General features: G+C 34.5%; 1 protein-coding gene across 1 annotated transcript in view; it reads left to right on the forward strand.

Annotated features, from left to right (window-relative positions):
- The window catches only part of Msh4 (mutS homolog 4), an 86,553-nt gene that overhangs the window by 12,464 nt on the left and 57,543 nt on the right, over positions 1-16,546 (forward strand). Inside the window, exons 3-7 of the mRNA XM_027935258.2 lie at positions 38-195; positions 1,866-1,976; positions 5,716-5,831; positions 6,647-6,820; positions 11,090-11,262. Of these exons, the coding sequence (XP_027791059.2) occupies positions 38-195; positions 1,866-1,976; positions 5,716-5,831; positions 6,647-6,820; positions 11,090-11,262 (732 nt within the window). The remainder of the gene's footprint in view (positions 1-37; positions 196-1,865; positions 1,977-5,715; positions 5,832-6,646; positions 6,821-11,089; positions 11,263-16,546) is intronic.

Below are 16,546 nucleotides of genomic sequence, written 5' to 3' on the forward strand. Positions count from 1 at the left end.
GTTTATATATTTTCTTCATTTAAAACTTTTTTTATAGCTACATCCTCTTCAGTTTCTGCACATGCCCCATCAGTTATTATAGCTGTGGTAGAAGGGAGAGGACTTGCCAGAGGTGAAATAGGAATGGCAAGCGTTGATTTAAAAAGCCCTCAAATTATATTATCCCAGTTTGCAGACAATACAACATATGCCAAGGTAAATATTAATAATTCTAGAAAATGGTTGTTCTAGTAGGCAGTATGCAGAGTTCCAAGTCAGTGTTTTTCTAATTAGTTTCTGTTTTGTACTTTTTGGTAGGATAAAGGTTATTCATGGTTATTCCAGTTACTGTGAATTAAAATAAAGTTGTTTTACATCTGATTTTTTAAAAATATTTTTTATTCTAAAAAGAAAATGTTTGGGCTGGGGCTGGGGCTCAGTGGTAGCGCACCTGCCTGGCATGTGTGAGGCATTGGGTTCAATTCTCAGTACTGCACATAAATGCATAAAGGTCTGTCAACAACTAAAAAAATATTTAAAAAAAAGAAAATGTTTTATTGTTACTTGGAATATTCCAAATTTATGTTTAACATTAGTGTCTAAAATTAATGTATTCAAATTAATAATACCTGGACTCATTCTAAAGGTAACATGATAATCGTATCTCTAGGAGGATTATTTCCATTGAAATAATATTTGTTTTTTTTCCTAGAGTTAAGGGAAACTAGTATCTTAGATCATCATAATCTACTTCCTTAGCTTCTTGCCCTCACTTATTTTGCCTCTGTATTGATCACATGAATTTGGGCCACTGATCTGTGGTCATGGGAATTTGTGTGATATGTCAGCTAGATGTGAACCTTTTCCTAATCTTTTCATTTAGAAAAGTTGTTGGTATTATTATTATTACCATTGTTAATTCCAGGGATTAAACCCAAGGGTGCTTAACATCTGAACCACATCCCCAGCCCCCAGGCCTTTTTATTTTGAAATAGGATCTCACTAGATTGCTTATAGTTTTGCTAAATTGCTGAGGCTGGCTTGAATATGTAATCCTCCTGCCTCAGCCTCCCCAGCTGCTGGGATTACAGGCATGTGCCACCATGTCTGGCTAAAGTTACTTGACAAGATTATAATTACTTTTAAAATATGATGTACTATGTTACTTTTAGTCTTTTATTGTTTAATCTTTTCAAGTTCCCCTTTATGGTTCCCCAGTATATATAGGCTTCATTTTCCTAATAATTTTTATTATCTTTAACAACCTAAATGATATTAATACTGTATACTAACTTCATTTCTGGGTATTTAAAATTTTTTATATAATTTGAAAAGAATAGGGAATTTTTTTTTTTTTTTTTAGAAAAACAGGAATGTTGGACATACTGATTAAGTTTGTGTCTCGAGTAGCTCCAAGAAATGCATCTTGTTAAAAAGCACAAGGCAGAAAGCAAATATTTCTCACTGCTTTTTGTACTTTTCAACTTCTGAAATGTACTGATGGGGATGTACTAATCCCATTGCCATGCTTACATGATTGGATATGTTCATGTTTTTAATGAAGATGGGTAAAATATTGAGTAGAAGAATTTATTTTAAAATACCTTATTTTGGGAATATATATTTCATAAGTTCAAATTAACTTTTAAGTTATAATTATTACAAACTAATGTGAGTTAAATATAGCCTATGTTTATGATAATGTATATATGTGGATATATGTTTAATATATATCATTAGAAATTGATTTAAGTATAACTTGGACCATTTGTAATTTTGTTATTTCTGAATTAATATTAAGTCATTATCTCAGAATATTGAAATTTTTTATTTTAAAGACTGTTCTAAGATTACATTGATGAAATTATTTATACCAATAATTTTAGGTGATCACTAAGCTCAAAATTTTATCACCTTTGGAAATAATAATGTCAAATACTGCTTGTGTTGTGGGGAATTCAACGAAGTTGTTCACTCTGATCACAGAAAATTTCAAGGTAAACAATTTCATTCTCAAAAATAACATTCAAGGTTTAATTATTTAGACTCTGTTTTGTAATATAAGGAAAAACTAATTTGAGTAACTGTATATTCAGAATCCTAAAATAGTCAATAAATGCAAACACTAATCTAAAACAAGAATAAAATAAAGAATTCACATTTGATTGGACATTCTTGATCTACTTTAAGTAAAAGAAAAAAATGTTTTAGGTAATAAGAGGTTTCTCAAGTATACAAGGGACAGCAGACTGTTAGTTAAAGCCCAGTTTTCTTTAGATGTAGCTTTCTGGAAACTAGTTACTGTTAAAATTGAAGTTCTCATTCTTCCAGGGGATAGCAACTATCAGTAAGTGCTTTTTTTCTCTAGGCAGTTTAGTCTCTGTTACAAAATTGTTTCAGCTTCCCCAAAGGGAACATGTACTGCCTTACAATTAGTCTACTAGTGTAGCCTCCGTCTGTGGGACTGTGACTTGTAAATGCTGTACAACCTATACAACAAATGCTTTGTCCCTCATATAGTTTCTCTCTTCTCTAGTAACTCTCCCTGTTTAGTGGAATTGGGACTGTGGTTCCAAGAAAGTAAGCAACATTGCAGTTGGAATAATTCCTGAGGAGTGCTAATTATTTTCAGAATATGGAATATTTTGTTATATTTTTAGACTTAGCTTTTATTTTAATACATTTGGAACCAACATGAGATTTAGGGTCTAATGAATTCTGCTCTTGTTCTTAATATATTCAGCATCTGTCGTCATGTACGTTTTTTTTACCCCCGTGGTGCTCTTAGAGGTACTACACAACTCAGCTGTTTTGTTTTATTTTATTGACTCATTGCCAGAAATAGTCCCTATTCTAAATTTATTGTCTCTATTTTATAAGTTTCTTTCTCTCTGCTCTCTCATTCATTGGCTCATACTTCTTTTCATCATCCTTTTTACATATTTCTTTCTCACTTCTTGTTGTCCTGATTAGGCCTTTTAGGTCTTTTGGTAAGTAGCAGGAATCCAACTTAAACTAGCCAAAAATTTATTGGCTTATGTAACTGGGAAGTCAGTGGTTGGATAGATCCTATGTCAAAGATAAATCTGATCACATCTAGATAAGATGGTAAGGACAGATTTTTTAAAATTTTATTTTAGTTGTTGGTAGACCTTTATTCTTTATTTATTTATTTACACGTGGTGCTGAGAATTGAACCCAGTGTCTCACACATGCCAGGCAAGTGTGCTACCCCTGAGCCACAGACCCAGCTCAAGGACAAATTTTTAATCAGAAATATATTATTTCAATAGGAAAAAGTGTCCAATGTGGAGTGAACTCAAGTTTGCTTTGTTAGAGGTGACTGGGTATTTTAAAGGGAGAATGAGGAACTAGGGAGGGAAGTGAGAGAAGGGGCTCAGTAGAGTCAGGGAAGTGAGAAGGGGCTCAGTAGAGTTAGGGAAGTGAGAAGGGGCTCAACAGAGTCAGGGAAGTGAAAAATTACAAAAAGTAGGAAAGTGGAGTTGGTCCATGTGAAAACTATCTGGGTATTGAAGTTAGGTTCCTTCCCTCACAGAGAATGGGAGACAAGGACTCTTATCTTTAGGCATTGGCTAAAATAAATAGTAAGGATTTTTTGGCATCCTTTTGTAGAATCATCCTAGGGATGTACCCTTGAGCTTTTAGAAACCTTGTTAGTATTTAGTTTGTCTGGATAGGTCAAAGTTGAGATCTACTGGCTAGAATTTAGTCAACGAGAGAATCTTTGCCTCTACCTTCTCCCCAGTATTATCTCTTTTCTACTGAAGATAGATTACCTCCATGAAGTTTAAGAAGATGATTGCTGATAGCTTTAGGCTGATGTAATCTCAGCATAACCAAACCAGTGTCCATATATGAATTCCAGGAAAGGATGCTAACTGGTCCTGCTTTGTTCATTTTCTCACATTAGACTAATCACTATTTCTGGAGGTAGAGGCACTATGATTAATTACTCCTAGATCATGGAGTAATCTGCTGTGGGTCACAGAATACTGTAATTGACAGGCCTACTAGAATCACGTGAAATGTGGAACAGTTAGGTCCTCCAAAGGCAAAACAAAAAACATTCCATATGTTTAAGATGTAGTATAGCATAGTGCTTAAAAGAATAGAGAAGTCAACCAAATGTATTGTTATATTGTGTGCATGTATGAATATATAACAATGAATTCTACAATTATGTATAATACACCAATTAAAAAGAAGAAAAACAAGAGAACAGAGAAGTTGGATGTCTTAATTTCAAATCCTGACTCTAAATGAACTTCTGCAGGTTATTTAACATCTTTGAACTTCAGGATTTTTTTTTTGACAGAAAATTTAGGACAATATTAGTACCTACCACTAAATAATTCATATTTTATATAAAGTAATCAGAGGTGGCTTCATTCATAAGATTACATTTGGGCAAATTAAGGGAGCAAGCCATGGGAAGAATTTGAAGAGAAAGTATTATACATAGAGGGAAAAATAATAATAATTATTATCACTCTTGTTATTATTACTACACTTATCATTAAAAAACCTTCATTAAATCAGAATCAATATGAAGTAGAAAAAATGTGGACTTCATAGCTAAAGAAGTTTTACTTTGGACTGTGTATATCAGGAAAGTTACTTGACTTCAGAATTTTACTTAGAGGAAAATAAAACAGGGTTATTGTGATGATTAAATTGAATAACTTTTAAAACAATCCTGGCATATATATTACTTATCTGCTCACGTTTTTTTTTCAGTCCTAACAGCTTTTTCATAGTTCATTGTTATTATACTATCTTTCTTACCCATTACTTTTTTCCAGAGTAAGTAAACCTTTTACTGTACAACTGCATGCCTTTTTTTCCCTCTTCAAAAAGTCCCATTAGCTCTTTCTCTTTAATCTAAATAAATTAAATTCACCACATGTAAATAGCATATTATAGAACAGGGAGGTGGGAGTTGGGATTTTCATCTTTTCAACTAGCACATTATAAAGTTTACCCTTTCTCAATATGTTAGAGTATGGAAGACTGAGGTTAAAACTGTGTGATGTTATAGAATTGTTATTTTAGAATAAGATTAATAGAAGACAAAGACTTTCATGTTTATTTATTAATCTAAAAGTTATTTGGTACTGGGAAGTAAACCTAGGGCCTCATACATGCTAAGGAGGCACTCTACTACTGAGATACACTCCAGCTCTATTTTTTAAATTATCATATCTAATATATATTTAGTTAAATTTTATGAGAGTAATGCCTAATAAGAACTACAGACTACACTATAATTCGTTTAGCAAGATAAATAACCATTTTCTTTTTTCAATAATTAAGAAAACTTACTTTAAATGTTGAAAATATTAAAAGATAAACTTTAAGCAGTATTGAAACCACCTACCCATGTACCAGGATTCATTTAAGAATAACAATTTCGAGGTGGGTGCATGGTGGCACATGCCTGTAATCTTAGTGACTTGAGAAGCTGATGCAGAAGGCAAGTTTGAGGCTAGCCTGGGCAATGGTAGTGAGGTCCTGTCTTAAAATTAAAAAATAAAATAAAAAAGTCAGTATGTAGCTCAGTTGTAATGTTCCCCTGGGTTTAATTTCTGGTACCAAAGGAAGAAAACAAAACAAAACAAAAAACTACAACAAACAAAAAAACCAAGCAAGCAGTTTTTTAGTAACTGTGTGGCATTCAACAATTTTTACAGTTTTAAAATAAAAACTTCTTTTCAGAACGTTAATTTCAGTACTATCCAAAGGAAATACTTCAATGAAACCAAAGGATTAGAATACATCGAACAGTTATGTATTACTGAATTCAGCACTGTCCTACTGGAGGTTCAATCCAAGTAAGTTATAATATAAAGGAAATTAATCTCTAGTATGAGTGTCACAAGGGCACAGATTTTCTTCTGTTTTGTTATCTGTTATATCCCTACCACCTAGAAAAGTGCCTGATTTCATAATACATAGTAATTACTGAAGTAGAAAAATAATTAATGAAGTTTATATACAAGGCATATATTACTAATTTGATTTACATAGAATTTTTCAAATTAGTCATAATTTGTTGCCCTAATGGTTGCTGCTTGCCATACTTTGGAGTTAAAAACACTCAAGTAGTTACAATATCCTAGAATTTTGAGTACTAGGAAATGAAAACAGTTGAGGTTGTGTTTCTGTTACTTCATACATTTATTCCTAAAAGGGTCAGCATGAGACAGTGATGATACTTTTGGAAAAAATGTTTCTTTAAATAAGCTAAATAGATACTCTCTGAGCCAGTGGACCTCCTGTTTACTAGGTTAATCATAATGGCTGTGGGACCTCTTGACTATACCTATAAAGTCTCAACTTATTTGAATATTTAGAATGATATGTCAACAATTGATACAATATACTATTGAATGTTTTCTTCGAAGTAACTTATTGGAGTTTAATATATCCCTTAAGTAATGGGATTTTTTATGGATTAGAGGTTATTTACCTTGTTTTTAAAAATTAGGCATATTCAGTGCACCTTTTAGCTTTGAATTTAAGTGATCCTATGCAAGTACTTGTGATTTTCCTAATATTAAGGTGAAATAAATGTTTTCTTCTCTATCAATACTTTTTTTTTCCCTAATTCTAAACACATAATGCTATGTCATTGGTCACCTTACAGGTATTACTGCCTTGCAGCTGTTGCAGCTTTACTAAAATATGTTGAGTTTATTCAAAATTCAGTTTATGCACCAAAATCGCTGAAGATTTGTTTTCAGGGTAGTGAACAGACAGCCATGATAGATTCATCCTCAGCCCAAAACCTTGAATTGTTAATTAATAACCAAGACTGTAGGTAAGAGCATCAGTTTTTTTTTCTTATAAAATATATCAGCATATTTTATGTCATATTTTATGTGAATACATGAAAGTTCTTTTAATTTTTTGATAGAGAAATATTGAATAAACATTTTTAATCATTGTACCCTTGTTGGTGAATCACTCAGATGTTTTACAAAAGTTAGGTTTTAAAACATATTTGTATGAAACAACAGAAAAACCCAGTTACTATCTGAGTAAAAGGACTTAAAAGACATTTCTTCAAAAGCTATAACAAAGAACAACAAGTACATGAAAAGATAAACTAGCATTAGGGAAATGAAAATTAAAACCACATTGAGGTACTGCTTCACATATGTTATGGTGTGGGTTAAAATTATTATTGATTTTCTGTTATTCTTCTTATGTTATTATTATTATTATTTTAATTGGACACAATACCTTTATTTTATTTATTTATTTTTATGTGGTGCTGAGGATTGAACCCAGCGCCTCGCACATGCTGGGTAAGTGCTCTACCACTGAGACACAAACCCAGCCTCATATGTTATTTTATTTTAACATAAAAAAATCAATGATCAACCCTGGTAATTGTTGTAAAGTGCTTTATATTCAGTTTTACCTCATGACATCGCATACTTCATCATTGTTTATCATTGTCAAACATTGCTTGAGTTCCTGCTATATATTAGGGATACACAAACTTAAAGGAATATCTGATCTCCAGAGTTTGTACTATAATAGAAAATGAGAAATTCAGAAGTCTTTTCACAGACTTGAATCAAAGAATCTCAGTTTAACAGATGGATATTATACCTACTGAACTATCTGAATAGCTCCAGTGCTTATATGGACTTGTCACCTGTTACACCCATTAATTTCTGTAGCAAATGTCAGACTTGTGTGTGTTGGTCACTTCCTTTGTTTCTGCAGAAATCAAGTCCTCAAAAGGTTAAAAAAAATTGTGCATGTGATGAGAGACCCCCCATCAGTTCATCTGGATAGTTCCCTAAAAATTTGTTTAATTTGATCTGTCCAAAATCTAATAGTCTGACTACAAACTTAAGAGTCACTTTTATTTCCTCTCCTTTTAACATCCCAGATCTAATCCATTTGTAAATGCTTCTGACTTAGGCTTGAGAGTCTATATAATTCTGTATCACTTCTCACCATTTCTAAGACTAACCCCTAACCCAAACCTCTGTTCTCTTAGACTGAACTAATATAATAGCCTATCAACTTATCTCTTTGCCTTTTCCTTATCCTTCTACAAGTAGTAGCTAGAGTGTGATATTTTTAATCTAGAAGTCAGGTTTTCTTTTTTAAAAATATTTTTAGTTGTAAATGGATTTTTTTTTCCAATTTATTTATTTATTTATATGAGGTGCTGAGGATCAAATCCAGGGCCTCACACATGCCAGGCAAGTACTCTACCACTGAGAACAACTCCAGCCCCTAGAAATCAGGTTTCCTGACTTTATTGTATAAAACCCTCCAGTGGTTCCTATGACATTCAGAATAGAGTCCAGATTCTTTACCATGACCTACAGGACTTCTGTGTCCTGGTCTCTATCAACTTCTTTATTCATCTCTCTCATTCTTAGCCCACTTGTAAAGCTCAATCTTTTTTCTGGTTCTAGAGCCAGAATTCCTGGGTTTAAGTTGGTATTCTACTACTTACTTAGAAACTTACTTGGAAACCTTGGATAAGTTAGTCCTTGTGCTTTAGTTTCTTTAGTTGCAAAATGTGACTAATAATAGCATCTACCTTATATCATGATTTGTGGGAGACCATCCTTGCACATGACTGAGTCACACTCCCTGGCTGGGTGCTGAGGTGCTCAGTCACAGAAATGTGGTAGAGCTTTCCCCACCCTTCTTGGGTCCAAGGGTCCATGTCTCCTGCATGGGTGTGACTTGCTACAGCCCCATGGGTGAAGCTATGCTCACCTGTTCCTTTGTGATATAACCCCTTGCCCTGTTTAGGATAGAATCTTCCATAGAAGTGCCTTGTGTGTGTCCTTACTGTGCCCTTGGGTGTGGTCTACCCAGGTGTCAGTCAACCTGCTGACAGTGGACATCATGAAGATAGACTCAGCCCCCTGAAACCTTGTTGGGGATGCAATTCAAGTCAAGATGGCGCCTGGCAGTTTGCCAGGAGGAGCGGTTTGTGAAGCAATGCCAGCGAGCCGTTAAGATGATGAAGATTCCTTATTGGCTGACTGCTGTATCTAGATAATGGTAATTGAGTCAAGCTGTGTGTAATTAGTTAGGTATATATACCTCTGCTGTCCCGCAGAGAAGCGGTTCTGCTACCTTAGGAGCCCACTACTTTGAGTTCTCGCTCAGTTCCCGCTGAGTTCACTTGCAATACAGTAGTTCCCGCTTCAACCTTCAAGTTGCTTGTCACCTCCCGGTTATTTGCCCATCCGGACTTCAGCAAAACCTGACCCCTTGCCTCATTTAAATAACTTCTCCTCAATAAAAGGGTTCAGCTCGTGCTCTCACTCTCTCTCTTTCTTCGGACCCTTAAGGTCAGAGGAGCCGTCACATAGACCCCAAAGAAAAAGGTATTTGTGTCTCATGTGGTTATTTTGTGCATCCCAGTTAGCCCAGTTTATTTGGAGTGACCCCTGAGCCTTTTAGTCACGAGAACAGAAACCCGGCAATGGTTGTTAGAAGTAAATGAGTCAAATACATGTAAAGTGATTAAAGCAATTACTGGTACATACCAAGTGTTCTTCGTATGTTAGCTGTAATTGTTATAATTCCCATCCCATCATCCTCTTTGCATTGCTGCCTCCTTTTTTTGTCATTCAAGTCTTAAGACAACTGTTGAATACACAGAGAAGTCGTTCTTAATCAACCTAACTAATCATCAACATTCTAATCATTTTCTTATGCATTCTTATTATCATTTTTTGTTAGTAGTTTATATATGTGAAATGTTTTCCCTCTCCCCCTCCCTCTCCTCTCCCCCTTCCCCTCTCCCTCTCCTCTCCCCCTTCCCCTTCTCCTTCCCCTTCCTTCTCCCCCTTCCCCTTCTCCTCCCCTTTCCCCTTATCCTTTTTCTCCTTCTTCACCAAGGATTGAACCAGGGGTGCTTAACTATTGAGCTACATTCCCAAACTGTTTTATTTTTTATTTTGAGACAGGTTCTTGCTAAGTTGCTCAGGGCCTTGCTAAGTTGTTGAGACTGGCTTTAAACTTGTGATCTTCCTGCCTCAGTCTCTCAAGCTGCTTGGTTTTACAGGCATGTGCCACCATGCCCAGCTGTTTTTTTAAGATTATGCGTTTATTGTCTCTCTGTCCCCATTCAAATTGTTTTGTCTTCTGTCATGACTAATTAATGGATAAGCACTGGTTTTGATCCTCAGCACCACATAAAAATAAATAAATAAAATATAGGTATTGTGTTCACCTACAACTAAAAAAAATTTTTTAAAATTATTAGCCACTACACTATAAAGGCCATAGAAATTATGTCTGTCTTATGTTCTTAGGACTTAGCATAGAGTTTTGAATACTGTAAGGACTCAATAATTATTCATTAAAATTAGAATTAGGGGCTGGGGATGTGGCTCAAGTGGTAGCGTGCTCGCCTGGCATGCATGCGGCCCAGGTTCGATCCTCAGCACCACATACAAAGATGTGTCCGCGGAAAACTAAAAAATAAATTAAAAATTCTCTCTCTCTCTCTCTCTTTAAAAAACAAACAAAAAATTAGAATTAACCAGATATTTTACATACATTATAATTGTCTCATAAAAAGTCCAATGAAATGCATTCTTAATAATAGCTTATTTCTTTATAAGAATCACTTAGAAATTATGGAATTCTCTTTTGCTTATAATTCTGTAACTTCTTCAATTAGAACAAAATCAGTACACTAAATACTCATTTTTTAAAAATCAATATAAATGCACCCCTTTTAGGATATATTACTGATAATTTTGCTATTATTGATGAAATGTCATAGATTTAAAAACTTTATATTAGTCTGAATATTGTAATTGATCTGTGGAAAAAGACGCTAAGGGTAAGGAGATACTATTGATCCTTGATAATCAAAATTTGGTTCATTGACTGACCCTATATTTGGGAGCTTGTTAAAAATATAGATTCTCAGTCCTTTTCCAAGACATACTGAAGAATCTCCAAGTAGTTTGTATGCATAGTAAAGTTTAAATATCACTGTTATAGATTATAAAATTATTTAATTACAAAGTTAAAATGGAATTTTCTTTGTATACTTAATGGAATTTTCCAACTTGTGTTTTCAAAGGAATAATCATACTCTTTTTGGTGTTTTAAATTATACTAAGACTCCTGGAGGGAGTAGAAGACTTCGTTCTAATATATTAGAACCTCTAGTTGATATTGAAACCATTAACATGAGATTAGATTGTGTTCAAGAACTACTTCAAGATGAGGAACTCTTTTTTGGACTTCAATCAGGTAAAAGAATATCATCTAATTTTGAAAATACAGTTTGTTTAGTTGAATTATTTTTTTCTAAGTTTTTAAAAGGCAGTCAGTGAAAGTGTAAATTCCTATATTCTTGTAATGAAGCTATTTTCCTGAAAATTTCCTTTAAATTTCACAGTAAATAATTTCAGAGGTATGTTTTTATTTTCTGGATGCTATTCTTTTCCTTTTTTCTATTCTTTTAATGAACACTTGGTAATTATTTTGCTCTGTGGTTATTTTCAGAGAGGGAAGATCTGTCCAAATTAGATAATTATTAACAGATGGGGTATATTAGTTTCCTAGGGTTTCTATTTAAAGAGAACCACATAATCCATGGTTTAAAACAACTGAAAAAATTTGTCTTAAAGTTCTGGAAGCTAAATGCTGAAATCAAGGTGTTGGTAGGGCCATGCTCCCTCTAAAACTGAAGGGGAGAATCAATCCTTCTTTGTTTTTTTTCTAGCTTCTGGTGGCGGCTATCCACAGTGTACCTTGACTTTCAGCTCTATCAATCCAATCTTTGCCTCTGTTGGCATATTGTGTTCTTAATGTCTTCATGTAAAACATTAGTCATATTGGATTAGGATCTATCCTAATGACTTTATCCTAACTTGATTATATCTATAAAAAAAACAGTTTACAAATAAAGTCATGTCACAGGTACTAGGAGTTAGGACTTTAAAATTTTTTTGGAGAATGCAGTTCAGCTCATAGCAGGGGACAAGAAAATAGCTCTTGAGAAATTCCTTATTTGTTCACTGGCATGATGGTGCAGTTTCCTTCTTCTTTATTTCTTTTTCTTTTTTAGCATTTTATATTTATTTATTTAATATTTCGAGTATCCTTCCTTCTTTAATGCATATAACATTTTGAATATCCTACTTTCTTTAATGCATATCTAAACTTCCATCTAGTATTATTTTTCTGCAACTAAAATAATGTCAATTTACATTATGAATAATGCTGATTTGCTAGCAACACTTTTATCTAGCTTCTATTTATCACTTTTTCTTTTGGAGAAGAAAGCATAATTTATTTTATTTCTTTTTAAATTTTAATTTGTTATATGACAGCAGAATGCTGTCACCTCTTTTGCTTAGAAGAAGCTTTTTAATTTGAATCCATCCCATTTATTGATTCTTGATTTTAATTCTTGGACTATAGGAGTCTTATTAAGGAAGTAGGGGCCTAATCTGACATGATAGAGATTTGGGCCTACTTTTTCTTTTAATAGGTGCAGTGGCAGTTTCCTTCTTAAATCTGTAGTTGGAAGGACAGTTTGTGTACATTTCTTAGTCCAATTTCTGGTTGCTAGCAATTTGGCCAGTCTTCCATATCTCTATTCCCTTTACTACCCCACCTTGTGTTCTAATAGTCTAAATTGAAGTGGTACCTGAAAATGGAGAAGACATTCATAGCTTCAGTGAGTTTTTCTCAGTCTAATTCCAAATACCTTGTAATTCCTTTCAAATTTTGGTATTGGTTTGACTATTTCTCTATATTTCCAATGTTGTTGAATGTACTCCTTTCCCCCTGTATGTACCTGTGTATTTAGTGAGACAGTAGTAAAGGTAGAAAGAGGTCATTTTTAACTGGTGACCCTATTGTTCTCAGGAACATTTTGTTCACCTGTCTATACCTAGCTGCTGGTAGCAGGCCCGCCCTGGCCCCTGGGGACTCAACCCCCAGTTCTTTGTTATGCATGTCAATGTGGCCAGCTCACAAGGCCAGGAAGCGGGCTTGCGGTTCCCTGTTTATATGCCTCGCGCGTATGTGTCTCTCGGGAACATCTTGACCTGTTCGAGCCTCCTGATAGGGGACGGTGACGTGACGGTAACCCAAGGACGCAGTTATTACTCTCCCCTCCTCACTTTTGAGTAATTTCCCGCAGCTGTTAAAAAGATATATAAGGGGAACAAATTTGGCAATAAAGCGCTGCGCACATGCTCCCTCCTGGATGAAGAACCTTGGTGTCCTGTGTATTTTTAACCCCGCCGTCCCTCGACAGACTCGGCTCCGTTAGCCGGACGCGGCACCTAGCATTTGGTGTAAAACTCAAGTGCCAGGAATATGAAAATCATTTAATCTTGTAATGTTGGTTATGCTCCACCTTTTGAATTTTTAAGCTTTCTGCTACCAAATATTGTACTCACCCACTTTGCTTTCCCCTTGTTTCAGTTAGAAGTAGTCATTCCTGTTCCTTTTATAGCTAATTCTGTCAACTATGTTCTGCATCCCATTCTTTCACTGGATTATTTCTTTTTCTGGGGCAGAGAGGGGGAGGTACCAGGGATTGAACTCGGGGGCACACAACATTGAGCCACATCCCCAGCCATACTCTTGTATTTTATTTAGAGACAGGGGCTTTTTCATACTATACTGTTTTCTGTTACTGGTGTAACAAATCACAAGAAATTTAAAACTGAATTTATTATCTGGAGGTCCCAAATCAGCTTTACTGGACTTAAAATCAATGTGTTGGCAGTACATTCTCATTCTGGAGGTTCTAGAGAAGAATCCATTTCTTTGTGTTTCCTTTTTCTAGGGGTCATCTGCATTCCTTGTTATTGCCCTTGCTCTGTCTTTAAAGCCAGTAACATAGTATCTTCTTTGTTTTTGACTTCTGCTTTTGTGCTTACATCATCTGTCTTTGACACTGATCCTTCTACCACTTGTAAGGACCCTGTGACTTTATTGGGACAAACAGTTAAAATCTAAAGTAATCTGTTCATCTGTTCAAAATCCTTATCTTAATCCCATTTGGTAAATTCCTTTACCAGTTAACATAGTCATAGGTTCCAGGAGTTAGGAAGTGGACATCTTTGGGAGGTTATTTACTTTTAGAATAAAATTCAAACTCTTTTATGTATCTCTTTTTCTGTCATCTACCACACCATCTCTTTCTATTCCATACTTTCCATTTTGCTTTCTAGTCTAATGGAACTTCTTTAAGTTACTCAAACATATCTGCTCTTGTTTTCTAGCCTTGGTACACTATAAATTTTGCTTTTCTCTTTTCTAAAACCTCTTTCTCTCAAGCTGTTGTATAGCTAGCTGCAGTACATGCTTTACCATTTTAATTTAAATGTCTCTATGACTAGAAGTCTGACTTCCCAGTCTGTGTTAAATGTCTTTTCTGCATGTTTCTATAATATAATTGTTATGTCACTTATCTTACTATGTTGTAAATGCATGTTTTGTTGGGGAATGGTTCCTTTATATGAGTAGGACCTAATAGGTATTCATATTTTTTTCTTTATTTAATATTTTGGATATTTGAATATTTTAATCCAATTTTTAAATTAATTTTTTAAATTTATATGTGACAGCAAAATGCATTATAATTCATATTACAAAATATAGAGCACAGTTTTTCATCCCTGGTTGTATACAAAGTATATTCACACCAATTAGTGTCTTCATACATGTACTTTGGATAATGATGACCATCACTTTCCATCATCATTTCTAACCCCATGCCCCCTCCCTTTCCCTCTACCCCTCTGCCCTATCTAGAGTTCATCTAATTCTCCCATGCTCCCCCTACCTACCCCACTATGAATCAGCCTCCTTATATCAGAGAAAATATTCGGCATTTGTTTTTATAGGATTGGCTAACTTCATTTAGCATTATCTCCTCCAACTCCATGCATTTACCTGCAAATGCCATGCTTTTATTCTCTTTTATTGCTGAGTAATATTCCATTGTGTATGTATGCCACATTTTTTTTTATCCATTCATCTACTGAAGGGCATCTAGGTTGGTTCCACAGTTTAGCTATTGTGAATTGTGCTGCTGTAAACATTGATGTGGCTGTGTCCCTGTAGTATTCTGTTTTTAAGTCCTTTCTTTTGGTATAGACCAAGGAGGAGAGGGACAGCTGGGTCAAATGGTGGTTCCATTCCCAATTTTCCAAGAAATCTCCATACTGCTTTCCATATTGGCTGCACCAATTTGCAGCCCCACCAGCAGTGTATGAGTGTACCTTTCTCCCCACATCCTCGCCAACACTTATTGTTGTTTATTTTCAAAATAGCTGCCATTCTGACTGGAGTGAAATGAAATTTTAGAGTGGTTTTGATTTGCATTTCTCTAATTGCTAGCGATGATGAACATTTTGTCATGTATTTGTTGATTGATTGTATATCTTCTTCTGAGAAGTGTCTGTTCAGGTCCTTGGCCCAGTTATTGATTGAGTTATTTATTTATTTATTTATTTTTGGTCCTTAGCTTTTTGAGTTTTTTATATACCCTAGAGATAAGTGCTGTATCTGAGAAGTAAAAATTTGCTCCAATTCTGTAGGCTCTCTATTCACCTCACAGATTGTTCCTTCTGCTGAGAAGAAACTTTTTAGTTTGAATCCATCCCACTTATTGATTCTTGATTTTAATTCTTGCACTATAAGATTCTTACTAAGGAAGTTAGGGCCTAATTCCACATTATGGAGATTCGGGCCTACTTTTTTTTTCTATTAGACACAGGGTCTCTGGTTTTATTCCTAGGTCCTTGATCCATTTTGAGTTGAGTTTTGTGCATGGTGAGAGATAGGGGTTTAATTTCATTTTGTTGCAGATGGATTTCCAGTTTTCCAAGCAACATTTGTTAAAGAGGCTATCTTTTCTCCAATGTATGTTTTTGGCACCTTTATCTAATATAAGATAATTGTAATTTTATGGGTTAGTCTCTGTGTCCTGTATTCTGTACCATTAGTCTATCAGTCTGTTTTGGTGCCAATACCTTGCTGTTTTTGTTAGTATTGCTCTGTAGTATAGTTAAGGTCTCGTATAGTGATGTTACCTGTTTCACTCTTCCTGCTAAGGATTGCTTTAGCTATTCTGGGTCTCTTATTTTTCCAGATGAATTTCATCACTGCTGTTTCTATTTCTGTGAGGAATGCCATTGGGATTTTGATCAGAATTGCATTAAATTTGTATAGTGCTTTTGGTAGTATGGTCATTTTGATAATATTAATTCTGCCTATCCAAGAGCAAGGTAGATCTTTCTATCTTCTAAGGTCTTCTTTGATTTCTTTCTTTAGGATTCTATAATTTTCATTATATAGATTTTCACCTCTTTCGTTAAGTTGATTGCCAAGTATTTTATTTAATTTTTTTTGAGGCTATTGTAAATGGGGTAGTTTTCCTTTCTGAGGATTTGTTACTGATATACAGAAATGTCTTTGATTTATGGTTGTTGATTTTATATCTTGCTACTTTCCTGAATTTATTTATGAGTCCTAGAAGTTTTCTGGTGAAACTTTTGGGGTCTTG

The sequence above is a fragment of the Marmota flaviventris genome, chromosome 10 (genome assembly GCF_047511675.1).
Source record: "Marmota flaviventris isolate mMarFla1 chromosome 10, mMarFla1.hap1, whole genome shotgun sequence".
Taxonomy (NCBI): Eukaryota; Metazoa; Chordata; class Mammalia; order Rodentia; family Sciuridae; genus Marmota; species Marmota flaviventris.